This window comes from Elgaria multicarinata, chromosome 17 (genome assembly GCF_023053635.1).
Source record: "Elgaria multicarinata webbii isolate HBS135686 ecotype San Diego chromosome 17, rElgMul1.1.pri, whole genome shotgun sequence".
Classification (NCBI taxonomy): Eukaryota; Metazoa; Chordata; class Lepidosauria; order Squamata; family Anguidae; genus Elgaria; species Elgaria multicarinata.
Genome location: NC_086187.1, coordinates 5,172,261 through 5,189,563, shown reverse-complemented (window position 1 = coordinate 5,189,563; position 17,303 = coordinate 5,172,261). Strand labels below are relative to the sequence as shown.

At 50.6% G+C, this 17,303-nt stretch overlaps 1 protein-coding gene across 1 annotated transcript in view; it reads left to right on the top strand.

Moving 5' to 3' along the window:
* The window catches only part of LOC134410252 (testis-expressed protein 2-like), a 36,747-nt gene extending 23,532 nt beyond the window's left edge, over positions 1–13,215 (top strand). Inside the window, exons 9-12 of the mRNA XM_063143423.1 lie at positions 4,751–4,888; positions 7,547–7,759; positions 9,346–9,466; positions 13,019–13,215. Coding sequence (XP_062999493.1) covers positions 4,751–4,888; positions 7,547–7,759; positions 9,346–9,466; positions 13,019–13,144 — 598 coding nt within the window. The 3' untranslated portion in view covers positions 13,145–13,215. The remainder of the gene's footprint in view (positions 1–4,750; positions 4,889–7,546; positions 7,760–9,345; positions 9,467–13,018) is intronic.
* The last annotated feature ends 4,088 nt before the right edge of the window (positions 13,216–17,303 follow it).

Genomic DNA, 17,303 nt, shown 5'->3' with positions numbered 1-17,303 from the left:
AAATAAGCACATATAATTGTGCATATTGTTGCGCTGTATTATTTATTTTTCACTTGATTTGCATTTCCTTGGCACTAATTCGATTGTTCCTTCTCCGTTCATGTGTGTGTGTGCGTGCGTCTGTGATATACGCAACAGGTCAAACTATTATCCTCCAAACTGTTTGCAGTTCCTCTCAATTTTGTATTTTCCCTCTCTGCAACTCCTTTATTTCAATTGTTCATTGAATGGTAACTCGTGGATTGTTTAACGCAAGATTCGCTGTGGCTGAGCGTGAGCAGGCTCGCTGCCTCCTGTGCCCTTGGCATTTCCACTTTCAGTTCCTGGGTTGTAAATTTGAAGTCTGAACCCAGGAATTCAGGGTTGTTTCGGGATTTGTTGTTGGTTAAGCCCTAAACAAGCCAGACTTGCTGGGTTTGAACATCACGAGGACAGCCGAGGAGCAGGGCGTTCCAGAATTGTTAATTGAAAATGGAAGCAATGAGCGCATAGGAGGTGGGCGCTCACTCGTTCCCACGAAGTATGAGCAATTCCTGGGTTGAATTATTATTATTATTATTTATTTATTTATTTATTTATTTATTTATTTATATAGCACCATCAATGTACATGGTGCTGTACAGAGTAAAACAGTAAATAGCAAGACCCTGCCGCATAGGCTTACAATCTAATAAAATCATAGTAAAACAATAAGGAGGGGAAGAGAATGCCAACAGGCACAGGGTAGGGTAAGCAGGCACAGGGTAGGGTAAAACTAACAGTATAAAGTCTGCACAACATCAAGTTTTAAAAGCTTTAGGGAAAAGAAAAGTTTTTAGTTGAGCTTTAAAAGCTGCGATTGAACTTGTAGTTCTCAAATGTTCTGGAAGAGCGTTCCAGGCGTAAGGGGCAGCAGAAGAAAATGGACGAAGCCGAGCAAGGGAAGTAGAGGCCCTTGGGCAGGCGAGAAGCATGGCATCAGAGGAGCGAAGAGCACGAGCGGGGCAATAGTGTGAGATGCTGTAAGTGCAGACCAGGTCAGTGCTGTCAGGCGTTGAGCCTTTGCAGCCATCCAAAAGTCTCTCGCACACTTGTCCTGCTCACCCATCCGCATGTCAGGCACGTCTGCCAGATGGCACAATGCCAGTCAGAAGAGGGTTAACGAAATGTTCTCAAGAAACCTGTCATTTATTGCAAGAGCCTGGAAAACCACAATTTGCACATCAAATTAGACAGCTCCACTAATCCACTAACGAGGGCGAAGAATCCAGTACGTGACTGGAAAGCTAAAGATAAGTTACATTTCATCTAAATAAGGCAGAAAAAGGAACAACTGGAATGAGAACCAGCCCTGTGTCTACCTCATCCTGTTCCCAAGCCCTCTTGTTTGCCAGGACAGGAGACTGGGACAGCTGGAGAATTATTGGTTCTGGGAAAGAGCGCATAATGTCATCAAAATGGGGATCAGATTTTACAAGCTCATGCTTATTTGCTCCCAGTCTCTAAGTTAGGTTTTGCATTAATAGCTTCTAGAGAGTGGAGAGAGCTGTGCTTGTGAAATGATCTAATTTAGTTCATCAGCAACCGTTTTTTGCGGTGTGTGTGCGGAATGTTATCTTACACTTGGCGTACTGTGACCGTTCTGGTCACCATACCTTTAAAACGGTATTGTAGAGCTGGAAAAAGGGCAGAAAAGGGCAACTAAAATGATTCAGGGGCTGGAGCAACCCTTCCCCTTCCTATGGAGGAAGGTTACAACAGCTGGGATTGTTCCGCTTGGAAAAAACGAGGCTAAGGGGAGACAAAGGTATACGGATTCATGCATGGGGTGGAGAATGTGGACAGGGAGACATTTTTCTCCCTCTGTCAAAATACTAGAACCCAAGGGGGTCATCCCATGAAGCTGATGGGTGAGAGATTCTGGACAAATAAAAGGAAGGACTTCTTCACTCAGGGCATAGTTAAATTACGGAACTCGCTACCACAAGATGTAGTGGTGGCTATCAATTTGGATGGGTTTAAAACTGAGCTAGACAAATTCCTGGGGGAGAAGGCTATCAATGACTACTAGTCCTGATGGCTATGTGCTACCCCCAATAGCAGAGGCAGTATGCCTATGCACACCAGTTGCTGGGGAACATGGGTGGGAGGGTGCTGTTGCACTTGTTTCCTGCTTGTGGATTCCTGGTCAACAGCTGTTTGGCCACTGTGAGGTTCATTAGACAAGCGTTTTACTGCACACACGCTACTGCCCACTTAGATATTGTCAGCCTCCTCTCCCGCTCATTTTTCCATCCCAAAATAGACCCCTTTTAATCCTACCTTTTTTTTAAAAAAAAATGGATTGTGCTTCGATCTCCTGCTGTGTGCAGGAAAAGCAGCCCAAGAAAAGCAGCCCCTGAATGGGCCACATGGTCTTTGTTTACTTCCTCTTTCCCCTCCGGGAAGAAAGAGGAAGTAATGAGAGACAAAAGCAGGGGTGGAGAAGAGACAGTAAGGAAACATGATTTCCTCCCTTGTGATGACGCTCTGTGTGAGCAGAATGCTGGACTAGATGGACCCTTGGTCTGATCCAGCAGGGCTCTTTCTTGTGTTCTTAAAGTGACACATTTGTACAAAATGCTCTCTCTTGCTCCCTCTTCCTCTATGTGCACTTGTAAAAGGAACTACATTTCAAGATGCTAAGAATGCAAAAGGGTGGTGGAAAAAATTAGGTTTACAAACTTTCATACTCTCCCCTGCTTCTCTGTTAAGGAGGGAAAGACGAAATAGCTGCACGATGTCTGTTGCTTAATAACGCTTGGAGGCCTCCAAGTGGAAGCCCCCCCCCCGCCTCCCAAAATATCTGCTGAGTTTGAGTAAAAGCGCCATCTGATGAGTGTTTTATTGCACACTCATTACTGGGCACTCACAAAGTTTTCTCAGATCCCTCACATGATGTCGTCTGCCTTCCGCCCCTTCTGGCCTTCCTTGCGTGACAAACACCCTCCCCTACCCCCCCGCCTGGTTAAGTCCGATGTATTTTTAAACACGGAATCGCTGCTCTCTCCTGCTGTGTGCCATTAGAGCAGCGGACTCAATGGGCCTCTGGCTCGTTGTGTACTTCCTCTTGTGAAAGAGGAAGTAACTGAGGAATGAAAACATAGCCAGAGAAGCGAAGGTCGGGAGCGTGTTAACCCCCGGTGTGATGGAGCTTGAAGAGCGCACATCTCTTTCCATTTATCCATCCTTCCATGTTTGAGGAGAAGTAGTAGCAATCTCAGACAATGCAAATTCCAAGGCAGAATGAATGCAGAGCCTTGTATCCAACAAGATGTGAGCGCACCGGCCACCTTCCCCAGCCCAGCCCACACAAATACCTTCTCTTTCTCTCTCCAGCAGTTAACATAGAGAGTACAAAAACTTGACCTAGGAAAATTAACTTGGTGGGGGAGCAGAAAGTAGAAAGACATTTGCTCTCTTACACAAACACAGTGGCCAAAGGGCTGTCTATATGTAGGGAAAGCCCCACGATGGCGGCGGATCTGTGCTGCATCGGTTCTAGGACGCAGCCACAGCTTCGCAGCCACTGTGGGGCTTTCCTGCAAAGCTGCGCATTAAAGAAGCTAGGGACTTCCCCTGACTTTTTCAATGGGAGCAAAGTCAGTACAGCTCTTCCTCCATCTGGGGCCAACCCTTGGTGGCTCTGGTACCCGGATGGCTGCTGGAAACGTCACACTCCCTCCCCAGCTTCGGGATTAACTAACGCCACCCCAGGAGATGAAAACTGCGGGGTTTGGAGGGAGGCGGAACCAACCTGGCACCTTGAAGACAGACCCCAAGGATGTTTGGGGAAGCAGAACTGCCACTGCTCCTCATGCAGGGGTGCTTGCTGGCTTGACCATTACCCTAGTTGAGCACTCTCCAGCCGCCGCCTCCCCAATGCTGGAAATCCATCTTGATCTCATCCCGGATGTAGGTCATGGTCACCAGGATAGACCTGCTTAATCCCGAGGTAAGGGGCTTAAGTAACACAGACAGTTCCTGACATACATGGCACGATGCAAGGGCAATTCTTCTTCCTTGAACCTGGCCAAGAGCTTCTATTGTTTAGGGCAGTGGTTCCCAAAGTGGGCGGTACTGCCCCCTTGGGGGCGGTGAGATTGCATAGGGGGGCATTAAGAGGCAAAGGGGTGGCAGGGGGCGCTAAGAGGCAAAGGGGCGGCGGGGGGAGCGCTCGAGGGGGTCTTTTCCGAGAAGCGCCTCTCCAGAAGGTCTTAAAACCCAGGGACATTTTTATGGGAGAAGGTAGTTTGGTCCCAAGCCATATAGGGGGAAAATCCACACATGTATTAATACCATTTAAGAAGAGTCCTTTTAATGGTGAATTGAAGTGTTTCAAAAGCACCAAAACGCTAATGAAGAGACATACCCTGCTTGGTGTGCCCCGCCACGCCGGCTGCAAAACAGAGGCGTTTGCTCTTTTTTCCCTCCCTCCCTCGGCAAGCCTGCGGCGGGTGCTTCGGATTTTGAATAAATATTCAATTAATTGTTACTGTTTTGAATTTTATTGTTATTATCTTCCTTAGTGGCTCGTTGAAAATGGCTATTCTGAATAATGATTTTTATAGCACCATGTACATTGATGGTGCTATATAAATAAATAATAATAATAATATAATGTAGGGTAGGGGGCGCTGGGCATGAGTTTATGGAACCAAGGGAGCAATTACCTGAAAAAGTTTGGGAATCCTGGTTTAGGGTCTCTCTCTCTCTCTTTCTCTCCTTGCAGTGTGAAGCCCCACTTGGTCTTGCTGGCTGACAGCGACGCAGAGTCCTCCAGCGCCGGCTCCTCTGATGAGGAAGACCTCCCTGCCATGGAGCCTTCGGGGATCTCAGGGGAAAGGAACCCCCTTCCTGGGGCTGAAGGGTAAAACCAACCAGAGGCAGCAGAGCGTCTCTTGAGTCTGTTCTGATGGGTTGGGTTTCATTTGGTCATTTGCCGTCACTCCAGCCTTGAATGGCTTCAATCATACTTCCAACGGAGACTGTTGTTCTTTTCTGTGTCTCCTAAGTCTCCTAAGGGGGACTCTCCGACGAACCCCCATTGCTAGGATCCCAAAGAATGGCATGACACAGATAGGATCGCATAATGTAGGTACGCCCCTGAAGTTGGGTCCTCTTTGTTGCTGAGCCAGATTCTGGGTGACGGGTCTGCTGCACACTCATGCTGGCCGGCCTTACGCATTTGCATGCCGAGGGCTGGCTCAGCAATCTCTTGGGGCTCCGGGGTGCCCACGAAGTGACTTGAGAGCTTTGCCCAGCATCCTCAGGGACACAGAAAGGGGCCTTGGATGCAGCCACTTGTGCCGACACACCTTTGCTCTGGGTGTGAACGTGGCATTTCCTCCCCTACTTGGATTTTTAAAGTAAAAGAAATCACGCACAAATCCATAGAGGGATAGAGGCAGGAAAATGTTGCCTCCCCTGGACCCTTCTGCCCCGAACAACGGCTTCACCTTGTTTCATCGCAAGGCCAGCCCGGGATGCGCACAAGCTGCCTGTTTCCGTCTGTGGCTTGGCTCACTTGGAGTCGCTGGGCGCCGTGTTGCTGTGCCATCATGTTCCCATGGTGCATTGCTCCATGATTGCATCCTGACTTGGGCTGGAGAGGGGAGAGGGCTGCCTTGTGGTCGAGGGTCAGACTACACTGTTCTCCTAGTGCGTTCCACCACTCCAACATACAGTTTTAAGTACATGCTCATGCACACACACGGCTTTGCACAGGTTGGAACAGCCCTTCGTTTGATGCAGCAAAGCCTGCAAGCGAGGTTACACAGCTGCCAGAGTGGAGCACACCGTGCCTGCCCGGTCTGAATGAAACCATGCCCACTGGCGCCCCAAGGCATGGCCCCTGCCATGGTGCACCCCTATAGCCCTCTGAGGGAGGGCTCTGCTCACTCCATTCCAATCATCGGTCTCCTTCCACCAGGCACCGCCCCTGGGTTGATCCCGGAACGATGTCAGACAGTGGACGTGCCGTCGCTCCTTTTGAAAAGGTTAGGATAAATCTCTGACTTTTTCAAAACGCAGCATCGCGGGGAAGCCCCACGGTGGCTGTGAAGCTGCGCCTGCATCGTCTAACCAACGCAGCACACAGCCACCGCGGGGCTTTCCCCATGTATAGACGGTCCCCTGGTCCCAGGTTTAGAGCTTTATACACCAATAACGAACCCTGACACCTGGCTCAGTAGCAAATAGGCAACTAGTGCAGTTCCCTCAGCAAAGGAGTTGCACGCTGAAAAGGGGCAGCCCCCGACAACAGCCAGGCCTCTGCATTCTGCAGCTTCCAGACCCACCTCAAGAGCAGCCCCACAGAGAGCGTTTTGCAGCCATCCAGTCTTGAGATTACTAGCGCCTGTACTACTGTGGTCAGGCTATCCCTTTCCAGGAGAGGCCATAAGCTGGCATACTGCAAAAGCTGGTAGAAGGCACTCTGAGCTGCCGTGGCCACATGGGCCTCCAGCAGCAGACATGGATCCAGGAGTACCTCCAGGCTATGAACGTGATCGTTCAGAGGGAGTTGCAACGCCACACCGAATAGGCAATAAACTCATCTCCCGGACTCGGGAACTACTCGCCCCCAGGGCCTCTGTCTCATCAGCATTTAGCCTCCGTTTATTGGCCCTGATCCAGCCCATCACTGAATCTATGCAGCAATCCAGGACTTGCACAGCTTCGCCTGGAGGGCAAGGCTCAAGAGGGCCCGTCCTCAGCCTCAGGGCTTCACACACCTGCCTGGACCGCAGAGATATGGGCTGGCTGGGGAGGTTCTGCCACCTAGTGGCACTGCGTGATTCACGCTTAGCGACCCATTAAAAAACCCCAAATACCTCCAAGGTGCACACCCCTAGGGTCCCCTTCGCATGCCTGCCAAATTTCACGTGTTTCACAGTCTCGGAGCTAAGCTGAACCCTAACAGAGTCCCAGCAGGGTCCTTTTATAGTCATGCAAAGCTTGAGGTTTCCCAGAACCCCTGGCTTGGAGCCAGGCCCTGTAGATGCCTTGAGCAACGTTGCTCTTTACGACTCCTCCAACGGGGGACTGCCTTTTAGGGGAGGGAACAGGTGTTAGCATTGATTTAGATTCTTCGCCGTAAAGATCTGGGAGGCCGTGCTCAGGGTTATCCTCCTGCTGCACTGATTCCTGCATGGAGCAGGGGGTTGGACTTGATGGCCTTAGAGGCCCCTTCCAACTCTACTAGTCTAGGATCCTAGGATCCTCCTCCTCCGTCAAAGGATTTGTGGGGAGTGACTCAGTCTTTATTCCTGGGATTCCTCGTGGATTGTGGACCCTCGTTCTCCCACCCCCAAGCAGATGAGCTTTGACTTGAGCTTATTATCAGAGAGGCTGCTATTATTGGGTTCAAGGGGTGGGTGGGTAACACGTACTTGGGCGGGGCTGGGTTCATGCGATCTCTTGCCCCAGCAATCAGCCCACACTTGCCGTATGGCCTCGGCAACTTCACAGTCAGCAGACTTTTACTTGGGGAGGGACACGCTCTGACCCCTCTCCTCCCTCCTCGTAGCCACGTCAGCGGCAACAGCACCAGTCGGAAGATCTTGCGCTTCGTGGACAAGATTGCCAAGTCTAAATATTTCCAGAAGGCCACCGAGAATGAGTTTATCAAGAAGAAGATCGAGGAAGTCTCCAACACACCCTTGCTGTTGACTGTGGAGGTCCAAGAACTGACGGGCACCTTGACTGTGAACATCCCTCCGCCCCCGACAGATCGGGTCTGGTAAGAGAGAAGAGGGCGGAGTGGAAGAGAGCGGGCCTCTTCGGGTGGGGCCTTAGGGTGGCCAAGGAGGGCAGGGCAGGAGGGTGAGATGGAGTGGCTAGTTGTACAGCTAGTTCTGGACTCTTGTCTCCCGTGGGAATCCCCAGACAATGGTGGGAATCGCCATGTTTAGTCTGGAGAAGAGAAGATTGAGGGGAGAGCCCTCTTCAAGTCCTTGAAAGGTTGTCACACAGAGGAAGGCCAGGATCTCTTCACGATCCTCCCAGAGTGCAGAACACGGAATAATGGGCTCAAGCTACAGGAAGCCAGATTCCAGCTGGACATCAGGAAAAACTTCCTGACTGTTAGAGCGGTACGACAATGGAACCAGTTACCTCGGGAGGTTGTGGGCTCACCCACACTAGAGGCCTTCAAGAGGCAGCTGGACAACCATCTGTCAGGGATGCTTTAGGGTGGATTCCTGCATTGAGCAGGGGGTTGGACTCGATGGCCTTGTAGGCCCCTTCCAACTCTACTATTCTATGATTCTATGATGGTGCTATAGCCCTCCCGTAGGAATCCCCAGATGAGGCTTTTACCACACCATCACTCTGCCTCATTCGTTGCATTTTATGGTGGCCCGGCCTTCTTTTACGTCGTCTTCCGCTCACGACCTTCCCTTGCAATTCTTCTACCTTTCTTCTTACCACATCAAATCCATTAAGGGGGAGAAGGCGGAAGGGCTTCTCCGCTCCATGCCTTCTGAGCGCTTGAGCTAGGAGCAGCCCTGGAGTCCCAGGAACGATCCCTCTTTTTAACCCTTCTCACGCCAAGCCTTCTGTCCATCCTTTCTTTGCCATGTCGCATTCTGTGGCGGTGGAGCTCCAGAGGTTGACCAGGCGCTGTGTGAAAGAATGTCCTTTTTCTTTGCCTAATGCTCTTGCTTTGCCTGCATCTGACCATGGCAGGGATCCATATTTTGAGATGAGGCATTGCCCCCACTTCCCCATGACTGTTCTGTATTCCCTGCCCCTAAAGTGGCTTTTCTGCGCACGGCATTTATGGTGCCCTCATCATTCCCTACTCCTCGTTGTTTATGGGTTCTGTAAATGATGCCGTGACCCTCCAGTTTTGCTTCTCTGTCGAACCAGCACTTTCAACAAGTCTTTTTATAGCAGGGAAAGTGCTGTATTTCATAGTGAAAACGAAAGGAAGCGCGGTTTCCTCTTGTGTATTTGATCTATTCCTCTGTAGCACAGTGCCACCTAGTGGGAAAGCAGGAAAGGAAATGCTCCTGTGTGGTTCTCGATCTCAATTCTGCAACGAAATTGAAAGTAGATACAGTCGATTAACAGCCTCGTGTGCAAAAGCTCAAGGAGGGAGGGAGGGAAGGGAGGAAGTGGGTGCACGTGCATGTATATGCTGCTGAAGCAGGAGGCCAAGTGGGGCGGAACAGAGCTGCATATACTCCAGCCTTGTTTGGAACGTCCCGTATCTAGTAGAAAACGAATTCCTCGGGATAGGGGCCTATTGTGGGAATGGGCACGTGGCCCTGGTTCCAGAGGGAAAGGAAGTCAACCACATTCTCCCTTGCTTCCCTGTGCCAGGTACAGCTTCCGGACCCCTCCGCAGCTAGATCTGAAGGTCCGCCCAAAGCTAGGAGAACGGGAGGTCACCTTCATTCACGTCACCGAATGGATTGAGAAGAAGCTCCAGCACGAATTCCAGGTACCCGTCTGCCTGTAGCTGGATAGGGGTGATGAAGTGATGGAGAAGAACCCAGAAATAGGTCAGCTGGCCTCAAAGACGGAGCTGAACCCAACTGATAACGTCACTCATGGCTACAAGATGGGGCAGCGGCCCATGGACTTAGACAGCTTGTACAAGGGGACTTGGCAAATGGCTGGAGGATGGCTCTGTCTATGGTTGTTAGCCATCAGAGCAGCAAAGCAGGGCTGCACAGCCTGTGGGCGGCTCCCAGTGCGGCCTGTGGAGCTGTGGGCCCAGTTTCCCTTGCTAGCAGTACTGTTCGCTCAGGAAAAGCTGGGATTTCTCTGGCTAACCTTTTCCTTACCTCCAGTCTCGCTGAAGAGATCGGAGATAAGGGAATTATTTCCTTTGGTGGTGCTAGAAAGGGGAAGCCCTGCCTTGGTATGGGGTAGAAACTGTGTGTGAGCCTTTCTACACAACGCTTTTATTGTACGCTTGTGATTGCTCACTCTCAGTAATTTGCGGGTCCTTTACATTACGTCAACCTCCTCCAAGGCCCGTCTTGTGCTTTCTGACCATTATTACGGGTTTTTTTCTTAATGCGGAAAGTGTAGTATTATTTTCTGAATGGCCTCTAGAGCACAATAGGAATCCCATGTAATTGTGCAGTTCTGCTATACCGTAGCTCCACCTAGTGGTTGTAAAATGGAACATATAAAACGGCAGGGAAAGATAAACCCCAGGTGGGAAAACAAACATGTAAAGGAGCAGTTCTTAATCCTGCAAAGCAGCCGGAAGCAGAAGCCTCGGTAAAGTGCGGTTTAAAAGCTTCATGTAGAAAAGCCCTGTGTCGGTGAGTGTATGGGGGTGGGGTAGGGGGGAAGAGTGTGCGGATGAGGGTGGGAAATGTGAATGGGTGTGTGTATGCGTGTGAGTGTACGTGCATGTCTGAATGCATGGGAATGTGCGTGTGCGTGTGTGTTGGGGGCGCTCCTGGCACCCCAGCAGAGCAGGCTGCCGAGCTGAAAAGGTTGTTCACCCCTGCTGTAACGCCTTCTACCAAGTCTGACCACTCAGCCCTCGCTCTCAGCATTGCCTTCACTGACTGGCAGCAGTTCTCCAGGGTTTGGGGCAGGATTCTAGCTTGGAGATGCCAGGGATTGAACCTGGGCCCTCCTGCTTGCAAAGCAGGCACCCAACCGCCGAGCCACGGCCCTTCTCCAGCATGGAGCCTCCATAAGTCGAGGCATCCCATGCCTCCCTAGAGGCAGATAAAGCTGCCTTATGCCATGTCCGACCGTGGGGCTGTCTAGCCCAGCACTGCCTGCCCTCAGTGGCCTCAAGCAGAGGTCATTCCACCGGCGATGCTCTGGTTGGGCCTCGGGACGTCCTGCATCCCCTGCACCACTGAGTTCTGGTTCCACTGATGGTCAGGTGATGCTGGCAACGTTTCTTGGAGGGCAGAAAGCCAGCGGCAGCTGGTTCCAGTGAGGCTGGCGGAAGGGGGCACGTCGTCGCTCCTCCATCACTGGTCGTACAACTGATCCTGAGTCCTGATACCGTACATTTCCGACATGATTTAGGTTTAGGCAATGACCTCTGGCCTCTTCGGGGATAGACGACCTGTCCGAGAGCAGGTCCGGTTGATCTGCCACAGGGAACAGGGACCTGTGCTCAGCAGGCCACTGGCCCTGTCTCTTAATTTATTTTATTTATTTATTGCATTTATATCCCGCCTTTTTTCCTCCAAGGAACCCAAGGCGACCTACATAATCCTCCTCCTCTCCATTTTATCCTCACAACAACAACCTTGTGAGGTAGGCTGGGCTGAGAGTCTGTGCCTGGCCCGAAGTCACCCGGTGGGTTTCCATGAAGGCTGAGTGGGGACTAGAACCCGGATCTCCCGACTCCCAGTCCAACACTTTAGCCACTACACCACACTGGCTCCTTGACACAGGGAGCCTTCTGAAGATATTTAATCCTCTCCAGGTGTTCTGAAAAAAAAACCATGTCAGGGTCGCCTGTGGTAAGGATGCCCCTTGCAGGGTCAGTTCCAGGTTCCTGAGGGCCCCTTGGCCATGGCTCCTCCTGCTCCTCTCCTCCTGCTGCTCCTGACCACCCCCACTGCCTGGGCCACAGCGAGAGGCAGGGGAACAAGCCAGTTCCCCCTTCGCGCTTGTCGCTCATCGGATGTGATGTTTCTCCCCCCTCCCCCAGGTTTTCTCCTTCTTCCCTCGCTCGGCTTCGTCCACCGTCTCTCACTGCCCCCACCCCACCCCGTGCCTGGAATTCACTTCCAGAGCATTTGCGGACCACGTCTTTAAAGCTCAACTCTGAAACCTTTTTCTTCCCCACCCCCCAAAGCTTTTGGATCTTTAGTTTGCGCTTACTGTTCTATAACGTTATTCGTTTTATTGTCCCCTGGGCCTGTTTGGAACATCCCTTTCCCCTTTCTTGTGGTTTTCTTGCGATTTTATCAGAATGTATTTATTTATTTATTTATTGCATTTCTATACCACCCAATAGCCGGAGCTCTCTGGGCGGTCCACAAAAATTAAAAACATTCAAAGTATAAAACAGCAGTATAAAACCATAATATAAAATACAATATAAAAGCTCAACCAGGTAAAAGCAGCAGCAATGCAAAATTACAAATTTAAAACACCAAGTTAAAATTTATTTATAGACTGTTAAAATGCTGGGAGAATAAAAAGGTCTTCACCTGGCATCTAAAGGCATATAATGTAGGTGCCAAGCGAACCTCCTTAGGGAGCTCATTCCACAGCCGGGGTGCCACAGGCCGGGGCTCACGGAGAAGGACCCCTGAGGATGACCTTAGGGTCCGGGCAGGTACATATGGGAGGAGGCGTTCCTTCAGATAGCCTGGCCCCAAGCCATTTAGGGCTTTAAATGTCAATACCAGCACTTTGAATCGGTCCCGGACCTGGACTGGCAGCCAATGAAACTGGGAAAGGACTGGCATGATGTGGTCTCGTCGGCCAGTCCCTGTTAGTAACCATGCTGCCAGAATGTAAGCCTGTGTGGCAAGGCCTTGCTGTTTTATTGTTTTACTCTGTACAGCACCATGTGCTTTGATGGTGCTATAGAAATAAATTAAATAATAATAATAATAATAATAATAATAATAATAATAATAATAATAATAATGGTGAAGAGGAGGGGCAATTCCATGGGGCTCGTGACATTGGGCCCCTGTTGGAGTGTGAAGCCTTGGCTGGGGCCCAACATGCCTACCCTTGACCTGACCATGTGCCCACTGGGTGGGGGCCCAACCATTCCCCAATAGCACGGTCTGAAGCAGAGTTCTCCTCCTGTTCAGCGAAGCGCAAGGAGGACCTTAATTCACCTGGGTCCATGCAGGGAGGTCAGGAAACACGTGTATGGGGCCCAGAGCGCACAGGGTCATTGGGTGCCAGGCCAGCCTGCTCTGCCCCACTTTTAGCCTTCATACGTTTTTTGGGGGATGCCTGAAGAAGGCTTTTGGTTTTGCAAACAACTCGGCGGTTTGTTTTTAATCTGCTTTCCTTTCTCCTCTTCTTCCTCCCCTAGAAAATTCTAGTGATGCCAAATATGGATGACCTCATCTTACCCCTCATGCATTCTGGCTTGGAATCCCAACTCCCCCCAGAGGGACTCCGGAAGGATTTCCCAGGAGAGGGCGTAAAGAAATGTTGAGGACTGGTGACTTGGCCAGCTCAAGACACTCAATGGATTTCACCCAAATCCTTTGCCAGCGAGGGACCCTGGGCCTGGAAACTAAATGTCACCCTTGACTTCTACTGCTGATCTCTGTCCTACTGGCTCATCTCTTCAGCTTGCCTTCAACCTACTCTCAGACAAAGGAGTTTTCCCTCTGGGTATTTCACCACTCTGGAGACATTTGGCAAGGAGATCTTCCCGGTCGTTGAAACTCATCTTTCTACCTGACAGGCAGCAGATTCTGCCAGCGCAACCAAGAACTGGTGTCGTACGGTCACCTTGGCTGTGAGGAAAGCAGGAGAGACTCTGAACCCATGGACTGTTCAGGGCTCTCTCCAGGTCCTGTCTTTGCAAATAACATCCATGTTAAGCATCATTTAAGTGCCAGAACCATCAATAACGGTCTACAGGTTCTGGCTGAAGGCTGGAGACGGCACAGAAAGGAACTTGCTTTCTTCCAAGGAGAGGGAAGTACAGTTACCCCTCTACCAGTCTTGTAGTGGGGGTTGGGTGCGGGGAGACCAGTGTTAAGGTTTGAACCCTCCAGGAAGCTGGTCTCTCTCTCCTTCGCTACTTCCAGCCCTGAGGAAAGAAAGCTGTCAGAGTTAACAGGAGAGGTATTTCTCCCCTCGGGAGGTGTGCGGCAGTCCCTATGGAACATAGTACAAGTCTTGGCTCTCCGTGAGCATCATCACACAGGGGGAAGTCACATTTGCCTACCATCTGCCCACGCATTTGTTCCTCATTACTTCCTCTTTCGAAAGAGGAAGTAAACAACATGCATGTGGCCAGTTCAGGAGGCCGTCTTGATCCCGCTGCTTCTCCTCCCTAACCATTGATTGTTTGAAAGATTCTCAGCTCTGATGCTGTTTTCCCCCATTCTCTATGGTCGAAATGCCTCCTCTAAGGCTTCATTACAGGCAGGAAGACGTTTGAGCTACAATAGGCTGGTTTTGTTCTGTTTTGTTGATATTTGGGGCCCTGGTCATCGTCCCTTTTGTCCACCAGTGGCATTTCTCCTTCATTGAATTCGGTCCTCCTGCTGAATTCGGATCTCTACACCCCTTCTCTAAACTGATCTGCTTCTGATTAAACTGGGGACTGCAGACTGAAAGGCAAGTGTGGGACATTTCTGGGTTTTTGAGATGCAGGGCAAACAGCAACATCTGGGCAAGTGGGCAGGTGGATTTTTGATAGAAAAAATGGCATGGAGGGAGAGGGTTAAATCCGTCTCCCCCACCCCCTGGACCTGATCCAGATCACTACTGCCCCCACCATCACACACAGCTGCTTCTTGAAAAGAATCGTGTCCATCCCTGACTACAGGATTGGAACATGAAGGACTTCAAGAGCGTCATCAGATGGGAGGGGATTTCCTTGTTTCCTTACTGTCACTATGGCCTCTTGCTGCTGTCCCACAATAGTGATGGTCTCTTTACATGGGGAGAGAAAGAGGAAGTAAACAAAGACCACGTGGCCCATTCAAGGGGTGTTTTTTATCGAGCTGCTTTCTCTGCACACAGCAGGAAATGGCAGCACATTCTGTTTGTTTTTGTTTTTTAAAAAGATGGATTAAAAGGGGTCTATTTTGCGACAGGAAAACAAGCAGAAGGCGCACGGGAGGCAGACATCATCATAGGACACATGAACATCCGTAAGTGAGCAGTAGCAGGCGTGCGAAAAAATGCTTGTCTCATGACGCTCCAAATCCCATCTGGTTAAGGGCGGCCTCGCTGGCACTAGAGCTGGAGGCTGGAGGCAACTGCGTGGCACCCTTTGGAGGGCTTCCATAGATGCCACAACCTGCTCTTTGGTGGTATGTTATTGACTGCTGTGAGACTGCTGTGCTAAAGGGGGTGAGGGACATTAGGGGGCTGTTGCTACCTCTTCAAAGCCCCATGGTGGCTACAAACCGGCGCTGCATCGCTTAGACGATGTGGCCGCTGCCGATTCACAGCTAACACCAGGCTTTTCCCCGAAGCTGTGCATTAGAAAAGATGTTGACTTACCCCAACTTTCCCCTTGAAGCAAGGTTACCACGGTTCCCTTCCACTGTGTGACCTCGCTCCAGCATTGAGCCCGGGGCGTTCTGGGGCAGATGGCGACCGGTGATTGGTCACCAGAGGCCGGGCAGAGGGCGGGGGGGGGGCACAGGCAGCTGAATGGCCCCCAGAAAGCCTGCGCTGCCTCCTGCAATTCAGATTACCCGCTGCCACCCTGCAGGAGTGAAACCGTGGGGTTTAGTGACAAAGCGGCAGTAACGCAGCGCCGTGAAGGCAGGGCCATGGTAGGTGTGGTGTAGACAGGCCTGAACCTGTTACCTGAGCGCTAAAGCTCCAGACTGCACATGATAGAAAGAAGCCCTTCTGTGCTCTGCTGAAAGTGAGGCGGAGGTAGGGGGTGTGAGTGCTTCCTTTCTCACGGGATTACATCCATCCGCCGCCTGCCTTTGATCCCGCCACACACCCACACCCCTGTCTCCAAACCCCAAGGTGGCACAGCAGGGCCATCTCACAGCGCAAAGGGAGCCGGCCCAACCGTCTGAAGCGACAGCTCGCACTGCAGCATGAAGCGGGCTGCCGTGGGACTATGTTATCTTCCATGCAATAAAACATTTTAACAAAGCAATAGCTATGGGCGAGTTAACGACAACGAACCGGTCGCTTCTAATCAAAGGGCTTTGCAAACCTTGGATAACGTGTAAGTCAGAAAGAACCAGAAATGGCGGAGCAGGTGAGAGGGAATAAAGGTTTGCGCCAATCCCTGGAGTGTCTTGGCTTTTGCTCTTCTTTCTGTTTCAAAAACAGCGTCGCTTCGGTATCGTCTGTCATAGAATCCAAAGGCGCAGAGCCGGTTCAGCCAAGCCTGTCTGTATCTAACCTACCAAGCTAAACCACTTTGAAACTAATTTAACTGCCCGCCGTGCGGTTAGTAAGGATTCTTTTATCTGAGCTCTCTAGCCCTGACTTTGAATAGAGTTCCCAGACTTCATTCACAGGGAGCCAAGTCAGTCACATGGGCTTAAAGCTAGTCGAAATTAGTAGTGCGCATATTAACATGTGTATTGCAAAGGCCAGTTCAGGCCTGTTGAAACTTAGGCGCACATATCCTCTTCCGTTAATAACTCGACAGCTCTATCCATTTCCAGAAGGGTACCATTCCCAGCACTTCCATTCGAAACACATTGATCAGCTAGTCTGTCTTTTCCTCCTTAACGAATTTTCTGCAGGAAAGAAAAACACAGGTGTGGAAGAAGAGGTTGCTAGATACCCCCTGTAAAATTCAATGAGGTGGTGGTACAATAAAAGGCTTGGCTAGAAACACCCAGTTTTAGCTTTTTAATTTTTAAGATCAAACTAAATTTTAGGACAACCTTTTTATAACTTGGTATTTCTGCTAAGTATACTCTACAAACTCTAATTCTGACATGCAGCTGCCTTCCTGTAGCAATTACCACCATTCAGGGGACTTCTAGCAAGAAATTACCCTTCAACCTAAGAGCTCGCTGTTTTCATTTTCCTTTAAAAACTTGCAGAAGTGCTGCAGGTGTGGACCTTGGAAATGTATCCTAATTCCAAGTAACATTGCCTGGAACAACCTGAGATGAAAACGAGATGACCAAAAGCAATTCAAACTTTTGAAAGCAGCAGGGCTCAGGGGCTGGCTAGTTTTAAATAGGTGAAGATATTAAGGATTCAGCCAAAGCCAGCATCAGGCGTAGATGGGCTATTCCTCTAGATGCTTTCTTCTCCTGGGGGCTGTCCATATGCCCTGTATCCCCTGTGTTGGTTGCGTAGTGATGCTGCATAGTTTATACAATGCAGCTGCCAAATCACACCCACCACGGGCTCCTCCCCGCCCGGAAACTGCGCACTTAAAAAGTCACGGACTTATCGTGACTTTTCCCTTTACTCTGAGGTTACCACCTTCTTTGCTCGTCTGTTGGTGGTGACATGCACTTCATATTGAAGCTGGGGCATTCTGGGGCAGATCGAGGCCCGCAATAGGTTGCAGGGGGCTGCACGGGAAGGCTGGGCAGGGGACGAGCTCAATGAACTGAATGGCTGCCGGTGCTGTCTGCTCCCTCCTGCCGTGGGGATTTGCCACTCCCACCCCACAGCTGCGGAGTCACGAG